General features: G+C 51.5%; 1 protein-coding gene across 5 annotated transcripts in view; it reads right to left on the bottom strand.

The window, feature by feature from the left end:
• The window catches only part of SNED1 (sushi, nidogen and EGF like domains 1), a 123,927-nt gene that overhangs the window by 3,924 nt on the left and 92,855 nt on the right, over nucleotides 1-27,148 (bottom strand). For 4 of the 5 annotated variants that reach the window (XM_073360484.2, XM_073360483.2, XM_073360482.2 and 1 more), the window contains 11 exons: nucleotides 26,210-26,506; nucleotides 22,625-22,808; nucleotides 19,946-20,058; nucleotides 14,939-15,217; nucleotides 14,165-14,309; nucleotides 12,496-12,578; nucleotides 10,743-10,841; nucleotides 9,869-9,985; nucleotides 7,801-7,888; nucleotides 6,250-6,333; nucleotides 5,600-5,637 (listed from right to left, as the gene is read on the bottom strand). In XM_073360484.2, the coding sequence (XP_073216585.2) occupies nucleotides 5,601-5,637; nucleotides 6,250-6,333; nucleotides 7,801-7,888; nucleotides 9,869-9,985; nucleotides 10,743-10,841; nucleotides 12,496-12,578; nucleotides 14,165-14,309; nucleotides 14,939-15,217; nucleotides 19,946-20,058; nucleotides 22,625-22,808; nucleotides 26,210-26,506 (1,526 nt within the window). In that variant the 3' untranslated portion in view covers nucleotide 5,600. The remainder of the gene's footprint in view (nucleotides 1-5,599; nucleotides 5,638-6,249; nucleotides 6,334-7,800; nucleotides 7,889-9,868; nucleotides 9,986-10,742; nucleotides 10,842-12,495; nucleotides 12,579-14,164; nucleotides 14,310-14,938; nucleotides 15,218-19,945; nucleotides 20,059-22,624; nucleotides 22,809-26,209; nucleotides 26,507-27,148) is intronic. The other variant, XM_073360486.2, reaches the window with a different exon arrangement.

The following is a 27,148-nucleotide window of genomic DNA, read 5'->3' on the forward strand; positions in this document are numbered from 1 at the left end:
GTGCGCAGACAATCCAGAAAGCTTTTAGAGAGTGTTAGGGACAACATTCTTGTGCAAGTGCTGATGGGGCTGTGCTCCTCTTCACCTGCTGCTCACGAACAGGGAAGAATTTGATAGGGGAAGTGGAAGTTCGTGGCAACTTTGGCAGCAGTGACCATGAGATGGTTGAGTTCAGGATCCTGACAAAAGGAAAAAAGAACAGCAGAATATGGACCCTGGACTTCAGAAAAGCAGACTTTGACTCCCTCAGGGAACTGATGGGCAGGATCCCCTGGGAGGCTAATGGGGGAAAGGAGTCCAGGAGAGCTGGCTGTATTTTAAAGAAGCCTTGTTGAGGACGCAGGAACAAATCATCCCGATGTGCAGAAACAATAGCAAATATGGCAGGCGACCAGCTTGGCTTAACAGAGAAATCTTCAGTGAGCAAACACAAAAAGGAAGCTTACAAGAAGTGGAAACTTGAACAGATGAGTAGGGAGGAGTATAAAAATATTGCTCAAGCATGCAGGGGTGTAATCAGGAAGGCCAAAGCACAATTGGCATTGCACCTAGCAAGGGATGTGAAGAGGAACAAGAAGGATTTCTACAGGTATATTACCAACAAGAAGGAGGTCAGGGAAAGTGTAGGATCCTTACTGAATGGGGGAGGCAACCTAGTGACATGATATGGAAAAAGCTGAAGTACTCAATGCTGTTTTTGCCTCAGTCTTCACAGACAAAGTCAGCTCCCAGACTGCTGCAGTGAGCAGCACAGTATGGGGAGGAGATGAACAGCCCTCAGTGGTGAAAGAACAGGTTAAGGACTATTTAGAAAAGCTGGACATGCACAAGTCCATGCAATGCATCCAAGGGTGCTGAGGGAGTTGGCTGATGTGACTGCAGAGCCATTGGCCATTATCTTTGAAAACTCGTGGCTATCGGGGGAGGTCCCGCATGATTGGAAAAAGGCAAATATAGTGCCCATCTTTAAAAAAAGGAAGAAGGAGAATCCTCATGGAGCAGGTCCTCAAGGAATCCATTTTGAAGCACTTGGAGGAGAGGAAAGTGATCAGGAACAGTCAACATGGATTCGCCAAGGACAAGTCATGCCTGACCAACCTGATTGCCTTCTATGATGAGATAACTGGCTCTGTGGATGAGGGGAAAGCAGTGGATGTATTATTCCTTGACTTTAGCAAAGCTTTTGATACCGACTCCCACAGTATTCTTGCCAGCAAGTTAAAGAAGTAAGGGCTGGATGAATGGACTATAAGGTGGATAGAAAGCTGGCTAGATCAATGGGTAGTGATCAACGGCTCGATGTCTAGTTGGCAGCCAGTATCAGGCGGAGTGCCCCAGGGGTCGGTCCTGGGGCCAGTTTTGTTCAACATCTTCATTAATGATCTGGATGATGGGATGGATTGCACCCTCTGCAAGTTCGCAGATGACACTAAGCTGCGGGGAGAGGTAGATACGCTGGAGGGTAGGGATAGAGTTCAGAGTGACCTAGACAAATTGGAGGACTGGGCCAAAAGAAATCTGATGAGGTTCAACAAGACCAAGTGTAGAGTCCTGCACTTAGGACGGAAGAATCCCATGCAGTGCTACAGGCTGGGGAGCGACTGGCTAAGAGGCAGTTCTGCAGAAAAGGACCTGGGGATTAAAGTGGACGAGAAGCTGGATATGAGTCAACAGTGTGCCCTTTTTGCCAAAAAGGCTAACGGCATATTGGGCTGCATTAGTAGGCGCATTGCCAGCAGGTTGAGGGAAGTGATCATTCCCCTCTATTCAGCACTGGTGAGGTCACACCTGGACTATTGTGTCCAGTTTTGGGCCCCCCACTACAGAAAGGATGTGGACAATTTGGAGAGAGTCCAGCGGAAGGCAACAAGTATTAGGAGGCTGTGGCATGTGACTTACAAGGATTGGCTGAGGGAGGTGGGCTTATTTAGTCTACAGAAGAGAAGAGTGAGGGGGGATTTGATAGCAGCCTTCAGTTACCTGAAGGGGGGTTCTAAAGAGGATGGAGCTTGGCTGTGCTCAGTGGTGGCAGATGACAGAAGAAGAAGAAACGGTCTCAAGTTGCAGTGTGGGAGGTCTAGGTTGGATATTAGGAAAAACTATTTCACTAGGAGGGTGATGAAACACTGGAATGGATTACCTAGGAAGGTGGTGGAATCTCTATCCTTAGAGGGTTTTAAGCCCAGCTTGACAAAGCCCTGGCTGGGATGATTAGTTGGGTTTGTCCTGCTTTGAACAGGGGGTTGAACTAGATGACCTGAGGTCTCTTCCAACCCTAATCTTCTATGAGTCTATGATTCTATGGTTGGGAAGGAATTTCTCTCCATGTAAGATTGGCAGAGACCCTGGGGGTTTTTCGCCTTCCTCTGCAGCATGGGACACTGGTCACTTGCAGGCTTAAACTAGTGCAGGAGGTCAGAGATGATCATGATGGTGCCTTCTGGCCTCTAAGTATGTGAGATCCACCCCTGTGTAGCACCCTGAAATGTCTGTGCCTGGGTCAGCTCTGCCACAAGGAGGCAAGGGTAGGGAGTGGAAAGGCCATAGGAACAGGCCTTGAAGACTGGGATTCGGTTTCCAGCTCTGCTGCTGACCTGGGGGAGGTCTTGGAAAACAAGTGGAAACTTTTAGACCTTCAAGACCTGGAATGGAAACATTTGAAATTTTGGGAAAAATTGTGAAGAAACTTATATGAAATATTTTCTCTCAGAATTAACAGGGAAAGAAGAAGGAAAAAAAAGGAAATGCTTGAACTATGCTAGCATATCCAAGGCGACATTAGTAACTGTTTACATGATATTATAGTGGTTCACAGGATGGCTAGTTTTGTCTATATTTACCACATTTACTCTGTGTGTGTGTGTGTGTGCGCACGTCACTCCACTACTAAAGAGTCTAGTGGTGGTGTTACTATAAAGTTTGGGTATATACCTGAATTTATTGGTAGTCCTTATTATTATGCTCGGTTAAATTACATCTTAGGGAGGTTCATTTCCTGAGCTTTCTCTCTAGAAACGGGAGTTTCTTCTGTACTCTGTGTGAGTGTGGCAGGTCAGGTCTATTTAGTTAACCTTCCCTTTTGTTTATAACCATCTTTCACACTTTACATTTCTTTTTCCTATATGCCACCCACTAGGGAATATAAGAATGACCATTCTGGGTCAGACCAAAGGTCCATCTAGTCCAGTATCCTGTCTTCTGACAGTGGCCAATGCCAGGTGCCCCAGAGGGAATGAACAGAACAGGTAATCATCAAGTGATCCATTCCCTGTTGCCCATTCCCAGCTTCCGCCAAACAGAGGCTAGGGACATTAGCCATGTCCATTCTGGCTCATAGCCATTGATGGACCTATCCTCCATGAACTTATCTAGTTTTTTTTTAATCCTGTTATAGTCTTAGCCTTCACAACATCCTCTGGCAGGGAGTTCCACAGGTTGACTGTACGTTGTGTGAAAAAATACTTCCTTTTGTTTGTTTTAAACCTGCTGTCTATTAATTTCATTTGGGTGACCTATAGTTCTTGTGTTATGAGAAGGAGTAAATAACACTTCCTTATTTACTTTCTCCACACCAGTCATAATTTTATAGACCTCTATCATATTCCCCCTTAGTTGTCATTTTTCCAAACTGAAAAGTCCCAATCTTATTAATCTCTCCTCATATGGAAGCTGTTACATACCCCTAATCATTTTTGTTGCCCTCTGCTGAACCTTTTCCAATTCCAATATATCTTTTTTTTCAGATGGGATGCACGCAGTATTCAAGGTGTGGGTGTACCATGGATTTATATAGAGGCAACATGATATTGTCTGTCTTATTATCTATCCCTTTCTTGATGATTCCCAACATTCTGTTTGCTTTTTTGACTGCCACTGCACGGATGTTTTCAGAGAACTATCCACAGTGACTCCAAGACCTCTTTCTTGACTGGTAACAGCTAATTCAGACCCCACTCAAGAAAGAGATTTTGGAAAAAATGCATCTGAGCACCCTAAGGGGGTGCAGCTGCAACTTCCTCTCTCACACTAGGTAAATTTGTTGTTGTTATTCATATCAAAGCTAAAGAATATATACTTCTCCAACCAGCACTTGTTTATGGGCTAACTGAAGTACACATAATACATTTCTCATTCTGAAAGAAGTAAAGGAAGCTTAGTTTTGAGAAGCAGGTAATGGCTGTTGATATTTCAGTTTTTCCTGTGCCTTCAGATTTCCTTGATTTCTACCTGGGGCAAGTCACTTTCCCTCCCATGCTTTGTCTGAATTGTTCATTTCACTAATATGCAGCTCTGCAAGGCAGGAACTCTGTCTGGCTAATTCTGACATCACAAACCACAGGCCATTTAGGGCTCTGTATTCCCATAATACAAATACAACAATAATGTACTACTGCCTTGGCCTGGGCATCCTCAGGGAGGCTAGATAGATGGGAGCAGAGGCTCTATAGGAGTCCTGCCAACAGAAACTGGATCACTGCATCTCCAGGCTGTTCCTTCCCACCTAAAAGGCTCCAGCAGTCAACTGCAGAAGTGGAGTTGTGGGTGGTGGTGGCTGCTGCATCCATGGCATGGCAGATTTTGTCAAAAGCCAGGGAAGGGTCTGTGGGAGTTGGGCCTGTTAGAGGATAGTCTCCAACAACTCTTGGCAGATTTGTAAAAGGTGTTAGATTAACTTTCGACAGCACAGCAAGCATTCTCTTAAAAGGAGGAGGTGGATGGAATGCACAGTTTCTAGACAAAAGCACCAGGATAATAGGAAGCAAGGACCATGCAGCACTCGACTACAGTAAATAAAGATGAACTGAGGGGTCAAACTTTGAGTCTACTCCAAATAAAGTAAGTGCACACTCTTCCTTGTAGGCACTGCATGCTTATATGATTTGGATGGTATCTGTGGCAATATTTAACCAGCTTAAGCACAATGGTCAGTATTCCCCTTCCCAGAGCTCTCAGAGCCATCCTTCTAGTCTAGGGTGGCTTACCTGACCCCCAGCTATGCCTTTACATTAGCCTTGCACAAACACACACAAGTGAAGTTTAAGGTCTTGAAACCAAGGCTTAACTCTTATTTGAAGCTAGCAAGAAAATGTTTGTCTGTAAGAGGCTGGTCCATGTGTTGCGGTGAGGGGGAGGAAATCAACATAGAAAATCAGTGGGGCCAGAATCCATAGCAAATACCAGCTTGATGATGACTTCCAGGGAGCCAGGGCACTATTTGTTCAGTCCAGGGCGCTCCACATTACTCTAGCAATGGATTTCAGCTTTCTGCCATCTTCAGTCGAGATGGTCTTGCCCATGTGCCATTTCTGCATGGGAGTAGTTTGGGGGTCCATCACAGGTACCAGTGAGCAGCATGTCATGGGTTTTTGACATGCTTGCTGTGGTTACAGACTGGGGCCATGCCCTATCAGCCGTCCTTTTTACAGCTCTCCAGGTAGGAGGCTGCCTGACTGCCCTTTTAACCCTGGAGAATGATTGTCTCACACCCCACCCCGTTGTGAAACTATCTGTCCTTGGCAGGTGCTACGAATGATGGCAGACTCCTCAGTGCAGCACCCTTCTACCTTCTAAAAGCCTCTCAGGGAGAAAGATCACTTACTCTATGGCTTCTTCAGTGCGTGATTGTTACTTTGTTTTCTGGAAGAAGGAAAGAGAGAGGTCTCAGTATACAAGACAGCTGACCTTTTTCTTTTTGTTCACACTAACAGGTACGTTTCCATAGAAGTGAGGTGCAATTCAGCAGTTCAGTCCCTGTATTAATGGGACTCCCAGTGTTCATGACTCTGAAAGTTATCCCATAAACCCAACTCATCATTTCTAAAGGACTAATGTTGCTCACAATGGCAGACACCCACAAATGTTGTCTCCAAGGTGACTAATGCCCAGACAGCCTAGGGCTCGGCTCTGTATTTTCATGCTCTGAGGAGGAGCGATAGCACACACTTATTGATCCTAACCAGCCTCCCATGCAAACAATTTTGGTGTACCAGCCCTTGCTACATCTTCAGGCATCTAGGCCTAAATTTTCAGCTGTGACTGATTTTGGGGGCCCACTTTGAGCTGGGTTAAAGGAGTTGGTTTCCGGAAGGTAGGCACTCGGCATTTTCTGAAAATCAGCCCCCTGTCACTGTGTCTCAGACTGCGCACCCATAATGACTAGTTTCTATTGAAAATGTGAGCGCTGTTTTCCATTGTGTCTGTACGTTGCAGTGTTGCAAAGCCATTGCAGTAGCCGTCAACCGACCCTACCTGCTGCCTGTCTTCTTTGAAGCAGTGCTCTCACAGCTCTCCTTGTAGCAGATGTCCTGGTGGACTTTGTAGACCCTCTTGTATCTGTTAGTACAAAGAGGACACAGCAGAACAATTTGCTGTAGACAGACATTGAAATTCCCTGCCTGGCCGCAAGCACTGGATCCCTGAGGTCGCTTGTGCAGTGGGGTTTGGTCAGTCCTGATCAAAAGACTGGTGTCATGTCCAATGTTGGTCAAGCTCACCACCAGCACCGTGAGGGGAGAGCACTGGCCACTCAACCACCAGCTGCAGGGTCTGTTGGCCAGGTTCAGAATGGACTCCTAATTCTTAGTGGAATCCCAGCTACTCTTAGAGTGGGGGAGGGAGCCAGTTTTCTGGCTGGTAATTAGGGCAGCACAGTTTGGGGAGTGAGACGAGACCCTTCCAGAAATGGTGCGTGGGTCTGGGGCATAGCTAAGAGGGGGCTGGTACAGAGGGTAACACAGTTAACAAACGTAGCCTGGACTCTAGGGTCTGGCTGCCATTAAAGACCCACCGGTTACCACCCTGCTTAAAATATGACTGCACCGTCAGCTACTTTATTTCTCTATTCTGCGAGGAGGAGAGGGGTTAACAATGCCTTATATAGATGGAAATGCTTAAAGAAATTAAGCACCACAGCGCAATTCAACTAAAACACAGCTCTGCTATTGCATGCTTAATGGCTAGCCTTTCCCACAACGCTTCAGATAGATCATGGAAGCCAAACAGACAGACGATGGGCCAAGAGCGTCAAACTACAGCCCAGAAACATTTGAGTAACTGACCCCATGATTACAACTAGAAGATCATCGGCACTGCTGCCTAGTGAAACAGCAGTGCCAGCTGCATTCTGGAGTGGGAGAGCATGTTGAGACGGGTTCAGCGGATGGGAAATACTCGCTGTCAGACTGGCTGTGGCCCTAATTGATGGCAAGAGAGAGAAATCTTTTGCTTGTAAGGGAGAAAGGGAAACTGGAGAAGATGACAGCCAGCCAGCCACCCTCCAACCAGCTCGCTCTCTCCCTCCTCCCTGCCCAACTCCTGGGGGAAAAGGCACTGGTTGACTTTGCATTAGTACAACATGTGCAAACACCCCAATGCCTGGTAGAGGCGAGGGGTGGTACAGTGTCACGTTTTCTAGATGCTCCAACAGAGCCAACATTTCTAGTATCACACACTAGCCTACCACTTGCCTTCACCACACTGATAAAAACCCAACCCACTGCAGCACAGCCTGGAGCTGTCCCTTGAGTGCAGAACCACACCTATGCCAAACATCAGTGAAGGTGCTAGGACAGCATGTGGACTGTTTTTGGCTGCTATAGCTGCCCCCATACTGCAGCTTCCCCTCCCCCCCCCATAAGACATGGCCAGACAAGGTAACAGAAATGAGACAAACTACATCCGGAAGCAGCTGATCCTCATTCCTCCTCCTTGGGTTTCCAAACCTCAGCCACTGCCCACGAGCTCTCCACATGGCCAAATGTAAACAGGAAGGGGGAAGTGCAAAAGGCAAGCTATACTCACAGGTAGTGGCAGATGCCGCCTTCCCAGACAGGAAACGACTTGGTTTCTGAGTACAGCCGAGTGCAGGAGTGGGGCAACTTCTTGCAGGCTAAGCAGAGAGAAGGGGAGAAAGGGTTAATTTGATGCCCTATTAGCAACAGGACACCCCAATTATGGAGAAAAATCGGTCATGAAATGAATAACACTAACTGCTCAAACCCACCTTCCTAGCAGCATACATTTATCCCAAGCGAGGCATATTCCCTGCCTCCAGGAACTGCTCAGCCAGCCAGCCAAGTCCCAGCCTGGGTGCATGGCAATTGGGGGCTGGGTTTTAAAGCAGGCCTATAAAGGGGGAAGCAAGATGGGGACTTAGCAGCTGAGGACAGGAAAACTGATCCTGCTTTCTGCTTGACACCAAGCAGAGGGTGAGAGCCCTGGTAGCAGCACTGCATGAGGGGGTCCAGAAATCAGGCAGCTGAGTTTATTCCCCCACTGAATTTCCTTTGTGCATCTGTGAAATATTTGCCCTTATACGTGCTGTACTCTGTGCCATCCCAGGGCCTGCCTGACATCTGAGGCTGCACAGCATGGCTTAGCGCCAGGCTCCTGCCCTGGATGGCAGTACATGCCCAGTGACATTTCCTAGGGCCGGCAGCCCAGGGGGCTCGCTGCCCAGCAGGGTTTGTTATGTGAGGCTGGCTGAGTTTTCTTTAGCCAGGGGGCCATATAATGTGCATGTTATCAGCACAGTGGCTGATGGTGACCGAAGCACTGCTGCTCTTCCCAAGGTGCCATGGTAAAGCTGCTGTAAGTAAGGCACCAGCTCCACGCTCGAGACGACTACCACTGCAGAGGTTTATGGTACCTGGGGGGGTGGGGGTAGAACTGGACTCCAAGTAAGACCTTGGGCCCAAGGCCAGGGAAGAGGGGCTAGTGGCTAGAGCACAGGCTTAAGGGGCCCACCTGCATTCAATTCCCAACTGGACCATGTCAGTACTTCGACAGAAGGTTTCCAAAAGCAGCACGTGACTTGGGGCACTCAGGGAGGCCTGGCTTTTGGCATGGGCTGAGCGCCCGCTCTGAAAATCAGGCCCATCTGAGGTGCCCCCAGCTCCATCCCCAAAGTCATTGGTCACTCTTGAAAAATCTTAGCCCCAGCTCTTATGGGCACCATCTCCAGGAACTCTAGCTCCTTGGACTGTACACCCCAGCGTGGGGTATGAACTAACCCCTCCAGCAGCATACAGGGCTAGCTATGGGACCCAGGCCCCACTGTGCACAGAGAAAGCAGCTCCTGTCCCTACCCTTAGTCTTGACCCAGGTTGCCGCCCCCTCTGCTGAAATGCTGCTCTCACCTCCCACAGCGCTTGCCAATTTGACAAGGCCTGAGGTCCATAGCCCCGGTTTCCCAGCAGAGATGAGTATTTCAGGGACAATGGCTCTAATCCCGCTGCCTGGGGGCTGCAGCACTGCCCTGATATCTCTGAGGAGACCTAGGACAGGAGGCAGCAGCTGCTGCAAATCCCAGACACAAGTGCTCCAGGGGCAGATGGGAGCTGTGCCAGACAGCAGGGGAGGGGCATACAAGCAAGCTTTTCTCTGGGAGGGAGGGGCAGGCTGGGTCTCAAATCTGCCCTTCCCAAAACAGGTGCTAGCAGCAAGCAGGCTCTTCTCCCCTTGAGCATCAGCAGCCTAATGCCTTTGGAGGAGAGGTGAGGGGGCTGGGGACTGCTCAGTCTGATGGAGCCCGGGAGGGTGGAATTCTCTCTTCCTCTGGCCCAGCAAGCATCAAAGCAGCCTGTCCTCAGTCACGTGAGCACAGGACTCACTAATCCAGGGCCCCTCCTGGCCTCTAGCCTGCTGTTGGGCATTACTGACTCTGCACACCATAGCCTGCCTTGGCACTGCTGCTCCTGGCGCCCCCTCAGCCTGCAGGACAGGGGCTCCCTGCTGGCCTGGGCCCTGCTCCCTGGTGTGACTGACTGCTGCAACCCTAGCATTGGCTCACCCCCGCCTCCCACTCTCTTGTCTTACTGCTGGCGGGCAGCTGGGCTAGGGCTGAGACGCAGGGCAGCTGTAGCCTCACCTAGTTCACAGCGTCTGCCCTTGAAGCCGGGGATGCAGTCGCAGATGTAGACCTCGACACCCGGGACACAGGTCCCCCCATTTTTGCAGGGGTTTGTGGAGCAGTTCCGGCTATCGTCTGCAAACACAAACACCAACATCAGGCCGCTCCAGCCTTTGGCAGAGGACGCACATCCAGGGGACGAAGTGTATGGCCCAGACAGAGTGCCACAGTGTACCCAGCCAGAGGGTTGTGGGGTGGGGTCTGGGAGGGGGGAGTTTATAAAGTGCTGTGCTGTACCCCCTCACGCAGGGGTTCAGAGGTCCGAGCAGGAGGCTTCAGAGAGAGCCCCGTGGTGGCATGGAGGGTCTGATCCCGAGAGGTGCTGAGTGTTGTGGGTGCTCAGAATCTCTGGATCAGGCCCTGACTTAAGGGTGCCCCCTGGGCTAGCACTTTCGCAGTGAGCTGCCTGCACCCAAGGACTAGTCTCTAGCCTCCTGCATGGAAAATCAGAAATTGCCAGCCAAGCAATGGGTTGTCTCCCACTGGTTCTTCCCTGAACCTGGCAGCTGTCCTCATGGCAGCTGGAGCCCTCAAGTTCAGGACAGCTGCCCTGGGCCATGCTGCTGGCCAGAGACAGCAATTCATGCACATGTGGGGTGACGCAGCCACGCTGTAAAGGGCTGATCCCCAGGGAGCCAAGGCTATTACTCAGCGTTTGGGTCTGACCCACAATAACCATTTGGATCATTTGCAAAGTTGAGCTGTGGATTCAGGTTTGGGTTGCAAATCTCCCCAAAGTTTGGGGCTGTCTAGCACAGGGACTATGGTTTGGGACCAGCTTTAACAGTAGAGTCCCAACTGCAAACATAAATCCCCCACTCGCCAGACTTACAGTTTCCCTTCTGGTTCTCAGACTCCAGCAACTGCAGTGCCAGGCCAACCCAATTGGTTGATTCCTCCATGTTTTCCAGCTTCACTGGTGCCTCAGATTCTAGGAGAACAACCAAGAATATGTATCCCTTTTATATTAGAACCTAGGCAGTGCCAGACAGGATCAGCCCCAAGGGCCATCCAGCCCAGTCACCAGCACCAGCTGCTTCAGTGGCAGGTGGAAGGACCCCACAGGAGGCAGCTGTAATCTGCTCAGAAAGACGCTTTCTTCCTAAACCCCAACAGGCAGAGGCTGCATTAAGGTCTGAAGCATGAAGATTTATTCCTTCCAAAATGCCTAGTTTTTGTTTTTTAAATCCTGGCTCCTGTCATTCTGGCCATTTTTATCAAATGTCCAGTCTGTTTGGGAACCCCGCTAAGCTCTTGGCCTCAGAGATCTCTTGTGGCAATGAGTTTCACAGGGAGGGGTAGGGGTATGCGTGTGTGATATTGCCACCTTTTCTCAGCTCTTAGTTTTGCTGACTTTCACATACCGTTTGCTGTGCTGCATGCCTTTGGCATGGCCATTCATATTCAGCTCCTCTCCAAAGACCCTCTCCCACAGTGATCTCTCAGCACTTCCTCAGGGCGGGGGAGAACAACTAGCCCCATTGTGCAGAAAAGAAAGGGACTTAGCCACTGTCACCCAGGAAGTCAGAACTGGGACTAGAACTCAGGTGACTCGGTGCCCTGCTCTCCCCTCAGGAGACACAGCCAGGTGCCATTTCAGAGGGGTACACCAAATGGGATTTACATTTTTCTAGACATGTTATCTCCCTCCCCTTTCACCATGTGGGGCAACAGGATTTGCATCCCTGCATGTAAACCCCAGCACAGCTACCGCCAGCAAAACCTCCTGGTGATGTGCATGGTTCAGGGAGTCAAAAGATGGCTGCAGGACTGTATTCAGCACAGCTGCTCATTCGGGCACCCTGCCCATTTCCGCTCTCATTCTCCAGTCTCCATCCCTTAGCCCAGGCTGGGCTGGCGGGGGGGAAGGGGGGGCAGGGGCTGGGCATCTGCATCCTGGGCCTTGGTTACAATTCAGAGGGTTACCGTGTCTGAGCATGGCAGGGAGTTACATGGGGCAGCTGCCTACAGCAGGATTCTCTTCAGAGGCAGCTGGAGCCGGCCACTGTCCGAGACAGGATACAGGGAGAGCTGCACCTTGGGCAGCGCCAGTCTGACAATGCTCTTAGCAGCAGGTATGGACCAGGCCCTGCAGCGGTCAGCTGGGAGTGACCCCTGCCCCAACAAGCCACAGACTGGTGGGGAAGCAGCATGGCTCTGGGGCTCTTCCATGGCATTCAGGGTCAGCCTGTGCTGCTTCATCGCCAGGGCATTGTGGCTTCACACATGCAGTGCCAGGACCCCTGGCCATTCCAACCCAGGGATCTTCTTTCTAGAGAGCTGAGCCATTGCCCCTGCCAGCATTTCCCCCGGCTTTGTCCTGCCCATGGAGTCACCTCACATCTGTGCTGGGCTGTGGGATTGGCCCTTCTCTAAAGCCAGCTGGGGGCTGTGTGTAGAGAAAGTGAGACAGAGACTTTTCACACCCCTGTGGGTCAGGTGCTGCACACTTCAATCCTATAACCGTTTCAGAGTTACACCTCCTGCAGTCCAGCAGGCAACTGTGCCAGTGTTGCTTTCACACCCTCTGTGGGACAGGGGCCCAGGCAACAGACAAGGGGCTGGGGAGGATGGAGAGTACTTACGTGTTCTCACAGTGACGGATTTGCTTGGCAAGCTGCTGAACTTGGCACTGATCCTCCGTCTGCCATCCACCAGCTCAGTAAACCTGGAAAAGGAAAGAATTACTAGCCCTCGTACAGTGGCCCAGAGGGCGTTCGTGCTCCCCCACAGAAATCAGTGGGCTACAGCACACAGTTATATGGTTTGCCGACAAGATTGCTCATTCAGCTGGTGGGCCCTAGCAGTGGCATTCTGAGTGCAGAGAGCAGCCTGTGGAAAGGAACTGTGATGGACCACGCTGAGCGGAGCGTCAGCCAGGGGATGAATATGCTGGTCATTTAAACTGCACAAAATCTTGTTTCAATTTGTTTTGTTTCCAGTGCCATCCTGGAGCCTGCAAAGTGAAGGCTGTTTGCAAAGTGAACTTGCTCTCGCAGTCCTGTACTGTTCCTCTTCGTGACATGCAGGCACAGAGAGGTTCCGTTATCAAGTGGGGCTTCAAGGCACTACTGGGACACAAACAATCAGCATCAATGCAGGAAGCCTGAGGTGCACACTCCTGAAGTGCTGCATTAACACTGCAGCAAGTGAGAACTGAGATGCAGACAAATAACTAGGGGCACATTCTACTCAGTGATGTGGGTATAACTGCCAGGGGGAGCCAATCACATGGCAGCTACACTGGCTGCCACATAGCCCACTGTGGAATCTGGCGCTTCATGTAGGTTTTGGAGTCTGACTGCCCTTGACAGTTTCCTGTCTGAGGAGTTGCAGAGATTAGCAGAAAGGGTGTATGTGGCCATGATACAGATGCATTGTGCAGCAGAGGGCACCTCTACTACATTCTCCTGTGTCCCACCATGCATTTCCAGGGCATTCAGCCAGTCTGCACCCCAGTATCCATTTTCTCCTCCTGGTTGATTGTGTTCCGTCTCCTCCAGCTTCTCACCCCACTTAAAAAATCTAAAGAGCTTCTATTTAAAATGCAGATCTCTCCCTTGCCCAGGAGAAGCAGGCCTGGTCTGTGTTACTGGCTCCAGGAAGGGGTGCAGCAGGCTGGATCCAAGGTGGGCACAGCAGTAAGGAGATGGCTGAAGATCTGAAACATGGGCCAGGCAGCCAGTGTCCACCGGGGTGGGCAGAGGGAGGAGAGATTCCATGCTCAAACAGCAGAGCAACTGATCAGCACTGGGTTGCATAAGTTGTAGCAATTTCAAGGAGAGGTTCCATTTGAATAGGGCACCTGGGGTGGGCTGTTTAAAGCTGCCATGGAAGTGGGGCTGGATGCTCAGGCCACTAATGGAAATCAGGCATCCAGAGCCACCCACCAGCTGTTAACATCCCACCCACCCTTTGTACATGTGGGAGAGGCAGATGCTCTCCAGTTCCCAAGGATCAGAGCCAGGGCGACAGGGGATTTGCTGGGAGCATCCCCCATGCACTAACCAGACTGTTCTAGTGCTGGCCACCAATCATGAGATTATACAGTGGGTTTGTGATGTGGCCAAATATACACTGAGGACTAGAGGAAATGTGGCCAGGAAATGTGGCTTACATGTGACCTGATCTGTACTGGAACACAAGGGTTCAGCAGAAGTAGCCCATTCCCGCTCTCATCCAGCTCCCACCACCACATGTTATTTGTTAGTGCTCAGACTTCAAGCAGGGCTGTGCAATTGCTGCTGAGCCTACCTGGGGGCCTGCGAGGGTTCCTCCAGGATGTCATGATCAGCAAGCAGGCGCAGTTCTGGCAGCAATGCTGGGAGGAGCCTGTTCCTGAGCACCCGTGGGTGTCCTGCTTGGCCCCATCGCCTCTCAGGGGTCCCATCCCTCTGCACTGCAGGCCACAAAGGATTAGGCTTAGCCAGGACGAAGCAGTGAATCAGTGGAATAAATGGAGTGTAATTCTACCATCAAGCCACAGCCTCCGAGAAAGCCCACCCCCAACTGGCTGGGGATTCTCCCGCTGAGCAGCCATGGCATCTGTGAGAATCAGTATATGTACAGCCAGCATGGCCCCGGGAAATGTCCAGACCACCATGATGGCTCTGCTTCCACCCCATGCCAGACCGTGCCTTGTGAGAGAGCTCCCTCATCTCACTGCGTGCCCAAATACAGAAGGGGTCTCACACACCCAATGTAGCAAAGGAAGAACCATACAGGCTCCCTGCTGGCTTTCAAGTGGAGAACACTGCATGGAAGCAGTGTTTCCTCCAGCTCGGTGGAAAACCTGCAGTGCATGGCGTTTCCAGCTCGTGGGCAATTTACATTCCCGGGTGGCTATGCTGGCTCTCATGGACAAGCTGATGTTCCCATGCCCTGTTGTCACATCACTAGTTCAATGCCTGTTCTCCCCATCAGAACTCCTCCAGCAGAGGCACCTGTTCCCTTGTGTATGCTCTGTCCCCCTAGCATAACATTTCCCTGCCAGGCTCAGGGAAGGCCATGTCGGGATCATGGACTTACGGGTCAAGATGTAGACATGGGCTGGCTCACTGTGCCCTTGGCCTTGCTCGGTGTTCTGGATGGCTGTCATGGACAAGCGATACCTCTGACCGGGAAGCAGGTCACGCACCGTGTAGGACGATAGCTTCCCGTTGGGCACATAGCGGCTCTTGATGCTCTGGTTAGTGGTGACGTTGATGATGTAACCCTCCACAGACCCCGCCAGCGGCTGATCCCAGGTCATGTAGACAGAGGTGGCGCTGACTCTGGAGGCAGTGAGGTTCCGGGGAGGAAGAGGCCCTGTGCCGGTGGGAAGGAAACATCAGTCTGAATGGTCTCAATGGAGTGTCCCTTCGCTGATTACATGGCTCAAGCTGCCTGTGATCTCTGCTCCTGGGACAGCTTCGTGCTCCCAGCCTTGCCGACCTGGTGGGGGCAGGGCTTAGAGCCCACATGCTGCTTTCACACTGGCTAAAGCCCTCTGATTAGGGTGACCAGACAGCAACTGTGAAAAAACAGGACAGGGGGTGCAGGGTAATAGGCACCTATATAAGAAAAAGTCCCCCAAAATGGGACTGTTCCTTTAAAAATGGCACATCTGGTCACCCTACCTCTGATGTCTTTCTACAGTTCCTGCCAGGTGCCCAGTTCTCCCCCAGTTCACTGGGACGGATTCAGAGAGGGGCTCAGCTCACTGCTGGAATGACCCCAGCAGTCCTAGTGAGACTGCAGGGGACACAGCAGCAGCAAGGACCCAGTAAACAGGCTCTGGCTGTGCAGCATGGCTGCTCACCCCCAGGCTAGGCTAATCTGGATGCTCAGGCCTGGGCTAGCTGTGAGCCTGGCAATGGGCACCATTGTAACCGTCTGGGGCAGACCCTAGCACAGGGGTGACCCTGGTGCAGTGAAGTGAGCAGCACTGATGTAAACCCTGCTGCACTGTTGCAGCGAGGCCACATACAGGTTGTGCCAGGCTAACGACAGCAATGTAGTTACAATGGGGCAAGTGTCTTGACTGCAGCCAGGACCCACAGCGAGTGACAACTCTAGGGAGCCCCTCCAGCACCCCACTTGCCAGGACGGGGTCCATCTCCAGACCTCTGCAGCACTCCTGTTTTGTTGCTTCAGCCCCTTCTCCAGGATATCTCTAGTCTAGAGCTGAAAATGCAGGGCCAGATCCTCAGCCTCGCACCAGCGGCACCATGGTGCTGCAACGCCAGGTTAGAGGGCTACCTGGTGAGTGCCCCGGCACAGAATTACTGTGGGGTCAGCTCCTACACCACCACCCCAGGGCCCGGGGCAGCGGGTGTGGGTGATGCCCAGCCCAGCTGCAGGCTGGCCATAGCTCCAGCATGGCTCTATAGTCAGGGATGGTGCAGAATCAGCGTCAAGTGGAGGGAGGGAGGAAGAGAGCTGCAAGCAGTTGCACTCGGTATTCACTGGGCACAGCAAGGAGCGAACCTAGAGGTTCTCCCCTTTTCTGACTACAAATAACAAGGGCGTATGAAGAATCTGCCACACAGCTCCCAGTTTAAGGCAATCCCCACAACCTTAGAATCATAGAATCATAGAATATCAGGGTTGGAAGGGACCCCAGAAGGTCATCTAGTCCGACCCCCTGCTCGAAGCAGGACCAATTCCCAGTTAAATCATCCCAGCCAGGGCTTTGTCAAGCCTGACCTTAAAATCCTCTAAGGAAGGAGATTCTACCACCTCCCTAGGTAACGCATTCCAGTGTTTCACCACCCTCTTAGTGAAAAAGTTTTTCCTAATATCCAATCTAAACCTCCCCCACTGCAACTTGAGACCATTACTCCTCGTTCTGTCATCTGCTACCATTGAGAACAGTCTAGAGCCATCCTCTTTGGAACCCCCTTTCAGGTAGTTGAAAGCAGCTATCAAATCCCCCCTCATTCTTCTCTTCTGCAGGCTAAACAATCCCCGCTCCCTCAGCCTCTCCTCATAACTCATGTGTTCCAGTCCCCTAATCATTTTTGTTGCCCTTCACTGGACTCTCTCCAATTTATCCACATCCTTCTTGAAGTGTGGGGCCCAAAACTGGACACAGTACTCCAGATGAGGCCTCACCAATGTCGAATAGAGGGGAACGATCACATCCCTCGATCTGCTCGCTATGCCCCTACTTATACATCCCAAAATGCCATTGGCCTTCTTGGCAACAAGGGCACACTGCTGACTCATATCCAGCTTCTCGTCCACTGTCACCCCTAGGTCCTTTTCCGCAGAACTGCTGCCTAGCCATTCGGTCCCTAGTCTGTAGCTGTGCATTGGGTTCTTTCGTCCTAAGTGCAGGACCCTGCACTTATCCTTATTGAACCTCATCAGATTTCTTTTGGCCCAATCCTCCAATTTGTCTAGGTCCCTCTGTAGCCTATCCCTCCCCTCCAGCGTATCCACCACTCCTCCCAGTTTAGTATCATCCGCAAATTTGCTGAGAGTGCAATCCACACCATCCTCCAGATCATTTATGAAGATATTGAACAAAACCGGCCCCAGGACCGACCCCTGGGGCACTCCACTTGACACCGGCTGCCAACTAGACATGGAGCCATTGATCACTACCCGTTGAGCCCGACAATCTAGCCAGCTTTCTACCCACCTTATAGTGCATTCATCCAGCCCATACTTCCTTAACTTGCTGACAAGAATACTGTGGGAGAGACCGTGTCAAAAGCTTTGCTAAAGTCTAGAAACAATACATCCACTGCTTTCCCTTCATCCACAGAACCAGTAATCTCATCATAAAAGGCGATTAGATTAGTCAGGCATGACCTTCCCTTGGTGAATCCATGCTGGCTGTTCCTGATCACTTTCCTCTCATGCAAGTGCTTCAGGATTGATTCTTTGAGGACCTGCTCCATGATTTTTCCAGGGACTGAGGTGAGGCTGACTGGCCTGTAGTTCCCAGGATCCTCCTTCTTCCCTTTTTTAAAGATTGGCACTACATTAGCCTTTTTCCAGTCATCCGGGACTTCCCCGGTTCGCCACGAGTTTTCAAAGATAATGGCCAATGGCTCTGCAATCACAGCCGCCAATTCCTTCAGCACTCTCGGATGCAACTCGTCCGGCCCCATGGACTTGTGCACGTCCAGCTTTTCTAAATAGTCCCTAACCACCTCTATCTCCACAGAGGGCTGGCCATCTCTTCCCCATTTTGTGATGCCCAGCGCAGCAGTCTGGGAGCTGACCTTGTTAGTGAAAACAGAGGCAAAAAAGCATTGAGTACATTAGCTTTTTCCACATCCTCTGTCACTAGGTTGCCTCCCTCATTCAGTAAGGGGCCCACACATTCCTTGACTTTCTTCTTGTTGCCAACATACCTGAAGAAACCCTTCTTGTTATTCTTGACATCTCTGGCTAGCTGCAGCTCCAGGTGCGATTTGGCCCTCCTGATATCATTCCTACATGCCCGAGCAATATTTTTATACTCTTCCCTGGTCATAAGTCCAACCTTCCACTTCTTGTAAGCTTCTTTTTTATGTTTAAGATCCGCTAGGATTTCACCATTAAGCCAAGCTGGTCGCCTGCAATATTTACTATTCTTTCGACTCATTGGGATGGTTTGTCCCTGTAACCTCAACAGGGATTCCTTGAAATACAGCCAGCTCTCCTGGACTCCTTTCCCCTTCAAATTAGTCCCCCAGGGGATCCTGGCCATCCGTTCCCTGAGGGAGTCGAAGTCTGCTTTCCTGAAGTCCAGGGTCCGTATCCTGCTGCTTACCTTTCTTCCCTGCGTCAGGATCCTGAACTCAACCAACTCATGGTCACTGCCTCCCAGATTCCCATCCACTTTTGCTTCCCCCACTAATTCTACCCAGTTTGTGAGCAGCAGGTCAAGAAAAGCGCCCCCCCTAGTTGGCTCCTCTAGCACTTGCTCCAGGAAATTGTCCCCTACGCTTTCCAAAAACTTCCTGGATTGTCTATGCACCACTGTATTGCTCTCCCAGCAGATATCAGAAGATACCTTCTTCTGTTCCCCACACTTAGTTTCAAATCAGAGCAAATCTGTGAACAATGCCTTCTCCACTGAGGCTGATGGAGTTGGTCCTGCAGGCTCGAGGGATGAATCGGGCCCCTAGGTAGGACAGCTAGGCTGGAGCGAGGGCTGGTTGTCTCAGGGAGTGGCTGCTCCCCCTGATGTTAAGCCAGTTGGCAAGCAATTTGCTTTTGCCATGATCTGGGGATCCGGGGAGCATCAAATGGTCCCACAGCCAGTGGCAGGGTGGGGCTGCCCCTGTCTCTGTCTATCACTGTTCGTGTGAGATTGGACACAGGTGCAGCAGGTCAGCCAGTGGAACAGCCCTGCTGACGGTCAAGGAGCAGTCAGGGCCTTGGGAAGCAAAGGGTACTTCTGAGCATGGGTCAGTGGGCCAGCCCCCACCAGCCCGTGGGCCATACACAGCCACAGCATGCTCCTGACACCCTCCAGAACCAGACCAAGCTCAGAAGTGGAACCAAGGATGGTTTGTCAGGATGCAGCATGGACCCAATGACACTGGTCCCACCAGCCCCCCTGCAGTGCAGGCAGCCATGCTGCGTCCAGGGAGAGGCACACAGCCCAGAGAAACAGTGGCTGCTGTCACTGCTCTCCAGGCAGTGGGATAGTGTGAGCAGGTGCTGGCTGGGTGTGTGCATCATGCTGGATGTGCTGACCATTGGTCAGAATTTCCCCTTCCCTGGGTGGGATGCTGGCTTTTGAGCAGGTGCCCGCTCTCCAGCTGGAAGCAGAGGCTGCTGTCTGTGGGCTCACTGCTTTAGCCCTATGGTCCCATCGGCTTCCAGCCAAAATGTGGTGAGCACCTTCTAAACATAGCCACTCCATACTGAGCCTCAGCCATGCAGGCCATCTGGGGCTGGGCTGCTCTACGCTGGCAGGGCACCCCGAAGGGCCAGGGGGTTGGAATGAGTCCCTCACATCCCTTGGGACAGCACAGGCTCCTCCTCAGGGAATGGCCATTTAGGCTCCGGCCCTGAGGAAGAGGCAAGGGAACATCTGGTCGCACTCACGAGTCCACACGTGGAAGGGTGGCATGGCCAGGCTCTCTGAGGGATGATCTTCCGTCTCCAGCCCACTCAGGGTTGACACGTGGATGAGATACCTCTCCCCTGGCTGGAGGTCCCTGAGGCAGAGGAGGCAGAGGGAAGGAACGTAGGGTTGATTAGCTATTATGGCAGAGATTTCCAGGCAGAGATTGCATCTTCCCCATGTCTGGATGGCACCCAGCAGAACGGGCCCCTGACTGGGTTCCTGACAGAAATACTCACTACGCTTCCTCAACCCCAGTAGCTTTGACCCCCGAGCTAAGAAAGCAGGAGCTCTGATATGATTTCCAAGGAGCCTGGGATGGGGCAGAAACCTGACTGCAGAGTGTGATAGACTCTTTACTACACAACCTCTCTGTGGCGATCAGTGTCCCCATGGTCACTCAGTCTCTGCACCATGGGTGTGTGTGTGTGCGTGTGTGTGTGCGGGGGATCGGTTTTAAATTACTGCCATATGTAGTGTTGCAGGGAGAGCCACGTTGCCCACTCTCCCTGTTACCAGCATGGGTGGGCATGTGATCACAGCTAGTGCCGTCAGCTGTGGTCCTCCGCACACCCCTTGTAACGAGAGTCCATGGAAGGGGTGAGGGGGGTTCTGGGTCCTGAGCATGTGGGATATAGGTTTCTGCCGGTGTGTGCTGCTCCCTGCAGACGTGGTGTGGTTTTCACACTGCAGTTGTCTGCACTGTAGTGGGTTTGGGCTGGGTGGACAGAGGGGCCTGTCACGCATCCCCCTAGAATGGAGGAGCAGGAGCAGGGTCCAGAGCTGAGAGCAAAGGAGAGGGAGTTAGAGCAGGAGCCAGTCTGCTCCCTCTGGCAACTGCTTCCAATGGCCGGGACAAGGCGGGGAGCATGTGCTGCAGTGACTACGATGGCTGGTTTCACCATCACTGCCGTGACAACAGACACAACCCATAAACAGCACTTTACCCTTCCAGGACCTTTCACCTAAGGATCTCAGAGTGCTTTACAAACACATCAATCAAACCCCACGGAATAGCTAAGTTATCACAGACAGGTCGCGAGATCCTGGGTGATGAGAACCTGCAAAGGACTTTTCACTGATTACATTTGTGAAACACCCAAGCCCATGATTCAGAGCATGATCCTGACCCCACTGGAGCTCCACTGAGAGCTGGACTAGCTGAGTAAGGAGTTCCAGAAACCAAGTGTGGCAAATAGATAAGGGTCAGGAATCACGCAAACTGTCTGACTGTAGGGCTCCTTCTTCTGTTGCATACACATTCTTATACACCACTTATTGCTGTAGGAACTGAGCACCTTCCAGTAGGGCATTGAGCAATGTGGCTTACATCTGTCAGATATTATTTGTTCTCAAGCACCCAAACTGACTGCTGGGTCTGAAGTGTCTGTCACTGGTAGGTAGAGAGGCCGCTGTCAGCATCACTAGCACATTAGCGTGTCTGCTTATTAACAATATTGAGGGGATGTAACAGCTTGGACCTCAATCCTGCAATTTACAACATACCTGAAGAGAGTCCCATCAAAGTTGGTGGGGTTCTCCCTGTACACAGCCGTCTGCCAGCATGGCAGAAATTACAGCATCACTGCATTTGCTTGGTTCTTCACCTCATCCTGAAACTTGCTTAGTGCTGATACTTGGTAGCTACCCAGCACCTTTCATCTGAGAGACATTCACTCACAATGCCCTTTTGAGGTAGGCTAGCACCAGCGCTCACAGCCTCACATGGCCAACAGCTTACTAAAAACTAGGTTAAAAAATCTTAATGAAGAGAAACTGGGTGGAAGGTAAACCCCTGGGTTAGCACTGATCTCTCCCTGTCTGCCGAACATAAATGCACTTGTACATTGAAGCTGATTTCAGTTTGTGTCCAGTGGGAGACCATCACATTGAAGTGTGTGGTCAGTTTAAGAAGGAGGTACTCCAACCTCTCTGCCAGTTTTGTGGGTTTTACAATCACATGTTCCTCTGTTTTACAACCATGTTCTCTCTTTCTGCCTTGTTGCTGAGTGAAAAGGCCCATACAAAACAGGAGTTCCCCTAGGAATCAGCCAGGTTGGCAACAGGAACTACCCACACAAACAGTGACTAGTTACCCAAGAAAGCAGTGGGACTGATTAGATATAAAGTGCTGTAAAATGCATGATGCAAATGCACTGAACAGAGAGAGAGAGATTTTTCCTTTATAATTCCTCTCCATTTTTAGGACTCCTCAGAGATACCTGTTACAGAAGTGGGTTAAGCAATGCTCAGGCAGCCTGGTGGTTCTTAAGTCAACAGCATCCCTTTAAATTTCTCCTAGGATCATTAACTGCCTACTCTCATTGGTCCGCACTCTGCCCTAGGCTGCAGTCCCATGTGCAGGATCCTGGGTATGTGAAGCCAGCAGATCCCCACCAGGGGCAACTCTAGCCAAAGCATTAGGCCACCTCTGACTCACAGTCCCTATGGAGGGGCTGGGGAGCAGCTGAGGGAGAGAAGAGTTTGGCTAGAGAGCACTGATCTCCAGTTGCACTATCTGCTGGATGGCCACCTTTGCCCGCAGCCCCAGGCCGGTGCCAAGCTCAGCTCAGTCACAGCCCAGAACTTGGGGAATTATTTTCCCTTGTTTCTCTCAGTGTCTAGCCCCTTCTCTTAGCCTGTGCCATGCCCTCCCTCACCTGAATGTGTACTTGGCCACAGTGCTGTTCAGCTCCACGGTGCGGTCCTCCAGGTCCCCGGGCTGGCGGATGGAGATGCGCACCTTGCTGATGGAGGAGTGTTGGAGCCTGTGGAGTGCCCACTGCACCGTGATGGTGCTGGCCGTCACGTTGGCGATATCAAATCCCTCCACTGTGCGAGGTCCTGTGGGGGGAGGAAGTGAAGGCAAGGGGCGGTGAACAATAGCCTCGAGAGCCCCTCGGAAGCCAGACATGGTGCTGCCTCCCATCCCTATGGGGCCTGTGCCCATGTGTGCATCCCCACGACTCTTCTCCTGCCCCTTTGAAATCTTCCTGTCAGAGCATCGCATCTCAGCCCAGCTGCTTGGCCAGGCATCCCTGGACCTCCCAGCACTTGCAGTGCTGCTGACAGACAGAGTGGGAGGTTCGCTCCACTAGGTGCCAGGGAGCACAGCCGAAGGCTGGGGCCTGACCCTCGCCAGCCCAGCACATAGTGACATCTCTGGGCAGGCTCCCATCCCCCACTGTTTTGGCCCTTAGTACCTGCAAGGCAGCCGAGCCCATCCCCCAAGCACCAGCCTGGGGCCTGCCAGCATGGCACTTAACGGCACCAATGAGAGAGAACCCAGAAGCTGCCGTTTCTGATGCTTCCTGAGGACTTTCAGGACCAAGTTCGGCTCTCCAGGCAAGAGAGAGAAAGAGCAGCTGAACCGGCAGCACAGGGCACGGGCCTGTGTGTTTGTGTGGGAGTCTCTGCACTCCAGCAGGGGAGCTGGGTAAAGTTTGGGTGTGGGCACATGGCAGTGCTAATCAGGTAGGCATCACCCTCACTGAGTCCTAGCAGGCTACTCTGGTTTGTGGTGCACATGCCAGAAGGTGGCTGTAGGATAGGAAAGCTTACTCCCAGTCTTTGAAATACTTGTCTTTCAAAGGGCCAGGAGTTTCCTAGAACAGGGCAAGGGAGATGGTGTGGTCCAGTGGGTAGAGCACTGGACTGGAACTCAAGACACCTGGGTCCTGTTCCTAGCTGAGTGAGTACGTCCCCTCCCCGTGCCTCTGTTTCCCCTCCCACCTTTTGGCTATCTCAGCTGTTTCAGTAAGCTCTTTGCTGTCTGTCTCTCATCAGAAGACCCCATCCTCAGCTGGGACCTCTAGGTGCTACTGTAAAATACATAGTAGGAGCTGAGGGAGCACAGGCCCAACCCAGGGCAAAATGGACTCCGCATTAATGGGATACACAGTAGCTGGAAGGAGCTGTGAGTTGTGAGCCTGCCAGAGAGCGAGAACACAGCAATCAGCCTGGGGCCTGCTACTCTGTTCCCAGAGGAGACCCAGGCTCTACCCTGCTAATGCTCACATGCAGCTCAGGACTGTACTTGCATTGCTGTGCAGTGGCCTAACACACAGCTGGGAGGAGTCCTGCAGCTTGCTGCGGGACCAGACCAACCGGGAGCTTTCTCAGCTGATGCGCACAGGGTGCTCAGTATGTTCCGATTTCTAATGACTTAGTGGCTGTGCAGGGGACCCAGGCTGTGCAGGGGACCCAGGCTAAATATGTGCCAAGGGGGGGCTCCCATCTGACTCAGAATGGGTGACTCTGCTGAAAGCAGGAGGGTGCTGTGCAATGGTCACTCACCCTTTCTTATCATCCTCGGTGCCCCCGCCCTACCAGCTGGGAGGGCTGCCCTTCCCTCTAGGGCCTGCTCAGAGCCGGCTACACTGTTTCTCTCTCCAAACAGCATGCCAGGGGTGAAAGCTCAAGGTGGGCACCATTCTCTGTGCCCCAGCTTTAGCAGGATGGTTGAACTCTGGGCAATACAGGAATTGCCAGCCTGGATCAGCCCCGTGGCCCATTTACTCTGCCTATAAAAGTGGCCAGCACCAGCTGATTCAGTGGAGGACAGGAAACCCCAGAATGGACAACCATGGCATCAGCTGCCCTCAGGGAAGTGTTTTCCTGCCCTTGTCAGTTGGTGGTTGGCTTATGCCTGATGGAGGGGGATTTTGATCCTTTCTACATTAGTCTGTCATGCAACTCTGATCCCCTCACTGTCCATAAGAGGTCCAGGCCTGTTTTGAACCCTAAGAAAGCCTTGGTCTCAATGATATCCTGTAGCAGGGAATCCCACAGGTCAGTTACGTGGTGGGTAAAAGTATTTCCTCTAGTCATTTTTACGGTTCTTGCCTTTCAGTTTCTTTGAACGTCCCCTTGTTCTAGTGCTAGGAGATAGGGCGACCAGAAGTCCCTGAGATACCCTCTCTAGACCACTCATTATGCACCTTTACCATGCCTGCTCTGATTTGTCTCCTCCATCTTTGCACCCTCTCTTTATAGGGAATTCTTTCCAGGGCTCTAATTGTTTTCAGTGCTCAGCTTTGAACTCCCCTCTAGTCCTGCAGTACGCTTTTGGAGAGGGGATGACCAGTCCTGGAGACAGTTCCCAGGTGGGGCTGCACCACTGAGTTTTCTAAAGGCATGAGACTATTTTACAGATTCACCATCCCACTTCTTATGCACTCCAACATTTTGTTGCTCTTTTGACCACTGCTGCACACTGAGCAGAGAGGTATTCATTGACCTGTCTCCAGTGATCCTAGGTCCCTTTCCTGAATTGGCACACTAAACTTACAACCCTGAGCAGTGTAGGAGTAATTCAAATCACTCCTTCCAATTGGCATTACTTTGCATTTATCGACACTGAATTTCCTCTGCTGGTGTGGTGCCCATTCCCCTGGCTTGCTCAGGTCTCTGGTGTTCCTCTCAGTCCTCTCTGATCTAAATAAACTGTGCAACCTTGCTGCCCCCCCCTTCCCAATCGTTAATAAATAATATTAACTGCAGATCCCAGCAAGGAGCCACTAGGTGCCCACTGCTAACCTTATGCCATATGAAAATTGACCTGTTAGTCCTTCTTTGCTTCTTGTCTCTTAGCCAGTTCCTGATCCATTTCAATAGGTCACCTCTCAATCTGTGGCTGCTTAGTTTCCTTAACAGACACTTCAAAAGCCCAACTCAATGATCTCAATCAGTTCTCCTTGAGACACTAGTCTATTGACACATTCAGTGAATGAGGAGATTTTCCTTGCCAGAGGCTTGCCACTGGGCTATTAGGTTGGTGGGAGGGCCTTTTTCATTAAGAGGTTGCTATGTATACATAAGGATGCTGGTTTTAGATCTAAATTGATATTTCTCAAATAATGCTCATAGGTGCAAGAAAATATTTGTATGCAAAACATAATGTTTTTCATACAGCTTCTGGTCTTCGGAGGCCACCCCCGAGCTTCCATGTTGCCTAATGCACTCCAAAGTGGGTTGTGGTGCAGGACAGATTGTCCTGTGGGCTGAGGGGGCTTTTAGACCCGTGCACAGCTAGCTGAAAATTTTGCTGTAGCGTTAGGTGGTGGAAAGCAAGCTTGGATAGCTGGGAAGCAGGTCCTGCCATCCGTTAGGAGGTAGCATTGGCTGGTGGGTCTCCATGAGCTGTCTGAGCAGTAGCAGCCCCCAGCTGGCGTTGGAGCATTAACCTAGGTGTTGGACAGAGGCGTGCATGCTCACGTTTGTATTCCCCTTCCGACACTACTCACTAGTGCGCGTGATGAGCATGACAGGCCTGCTGATGTCGTTCTTGTTGTTCACGTTGCGTTTGACTGAAAAGACAGAAATATTGTAGGCTCTGCCAGAGGCTAGTGCCCGCAATTGGTGGGCAGAATGACTTCGGTCCACAAAATCTGTCCTGCGGTAAGAGCCGTCGAAGGATACGTACGTCACGGCGTAGCCGTCAATCATCAGCCTGGCGACTGGGTCTTCGGGGGGGTACCAAGAAATCGACACCCCTGTGTCCTCCACCCTGACCACCTTTAATGATGTTGGTGGCAGCAGTTCTTCAGGATATCAATCAAAGCAAAGGGAAGAAGTAACATGGTAAATCTTTAGGCACTAAACCCCTGGGACTGACCCTCCAGCACACAAACACTTGCTGACAGGATTGTGTCAAGGCAGCTGTGAGAGCAGCACTGATATACAGCACAACAGTCATGCACAGCGCAGGGAGTGTGCACTGCTGGGGCATGAGCCTGCATGGCGCTGAGCGCTCTACACTCCCAGGGGGTTCACACAGGCCCAAAGGCTGGTGCCTGCTGCTCCTTATTATCCTGTTTGAGTCCTGAAGAAGGACCCTGGGGCATAAGCTGGGATCAGGGCCCCATTGTGCTAGGGATTACCCACCCAGTCTGAGATGGGCATTGTCCTGAAGAGCTGGCAGTTTAAAAGCAGATGAGCCAGACAGAGGTTATCAATCCCCATTTTACAGATAGAGATCTGAGGCCCAGACACAGAGACTTGCCCACATTCACACAGGGAGTGCGCAGCAGAGCTGGGAACTGAATCCAGGCCTCGCGAGTGCCAGTCCAGTACCATCCTTCCTCTCTCAGACTGACTTCAGCACCTCCAGGAGTTGCTCAGCACCCAGCAAGATCAAGCCCCTCTGACACCTTCTGTCTGCGCGTATCACCACACTCTAAGAC

The sequence above is a fragment of the Lepidochelys kempii genome, chromosome 9, assembly GCF_965140285.1.
Source record: "Lepidochelys kempii isolate rLepKem1 chromosome 9, rLepKem1.hap1, whole genome shotgun sequence".
Classification (NCBI taxonomy): Eukaryota; Metazoa; Chordata; order Testudines; family Cheloniidae; genus Lepidochelys; species Lepidochelys kempii.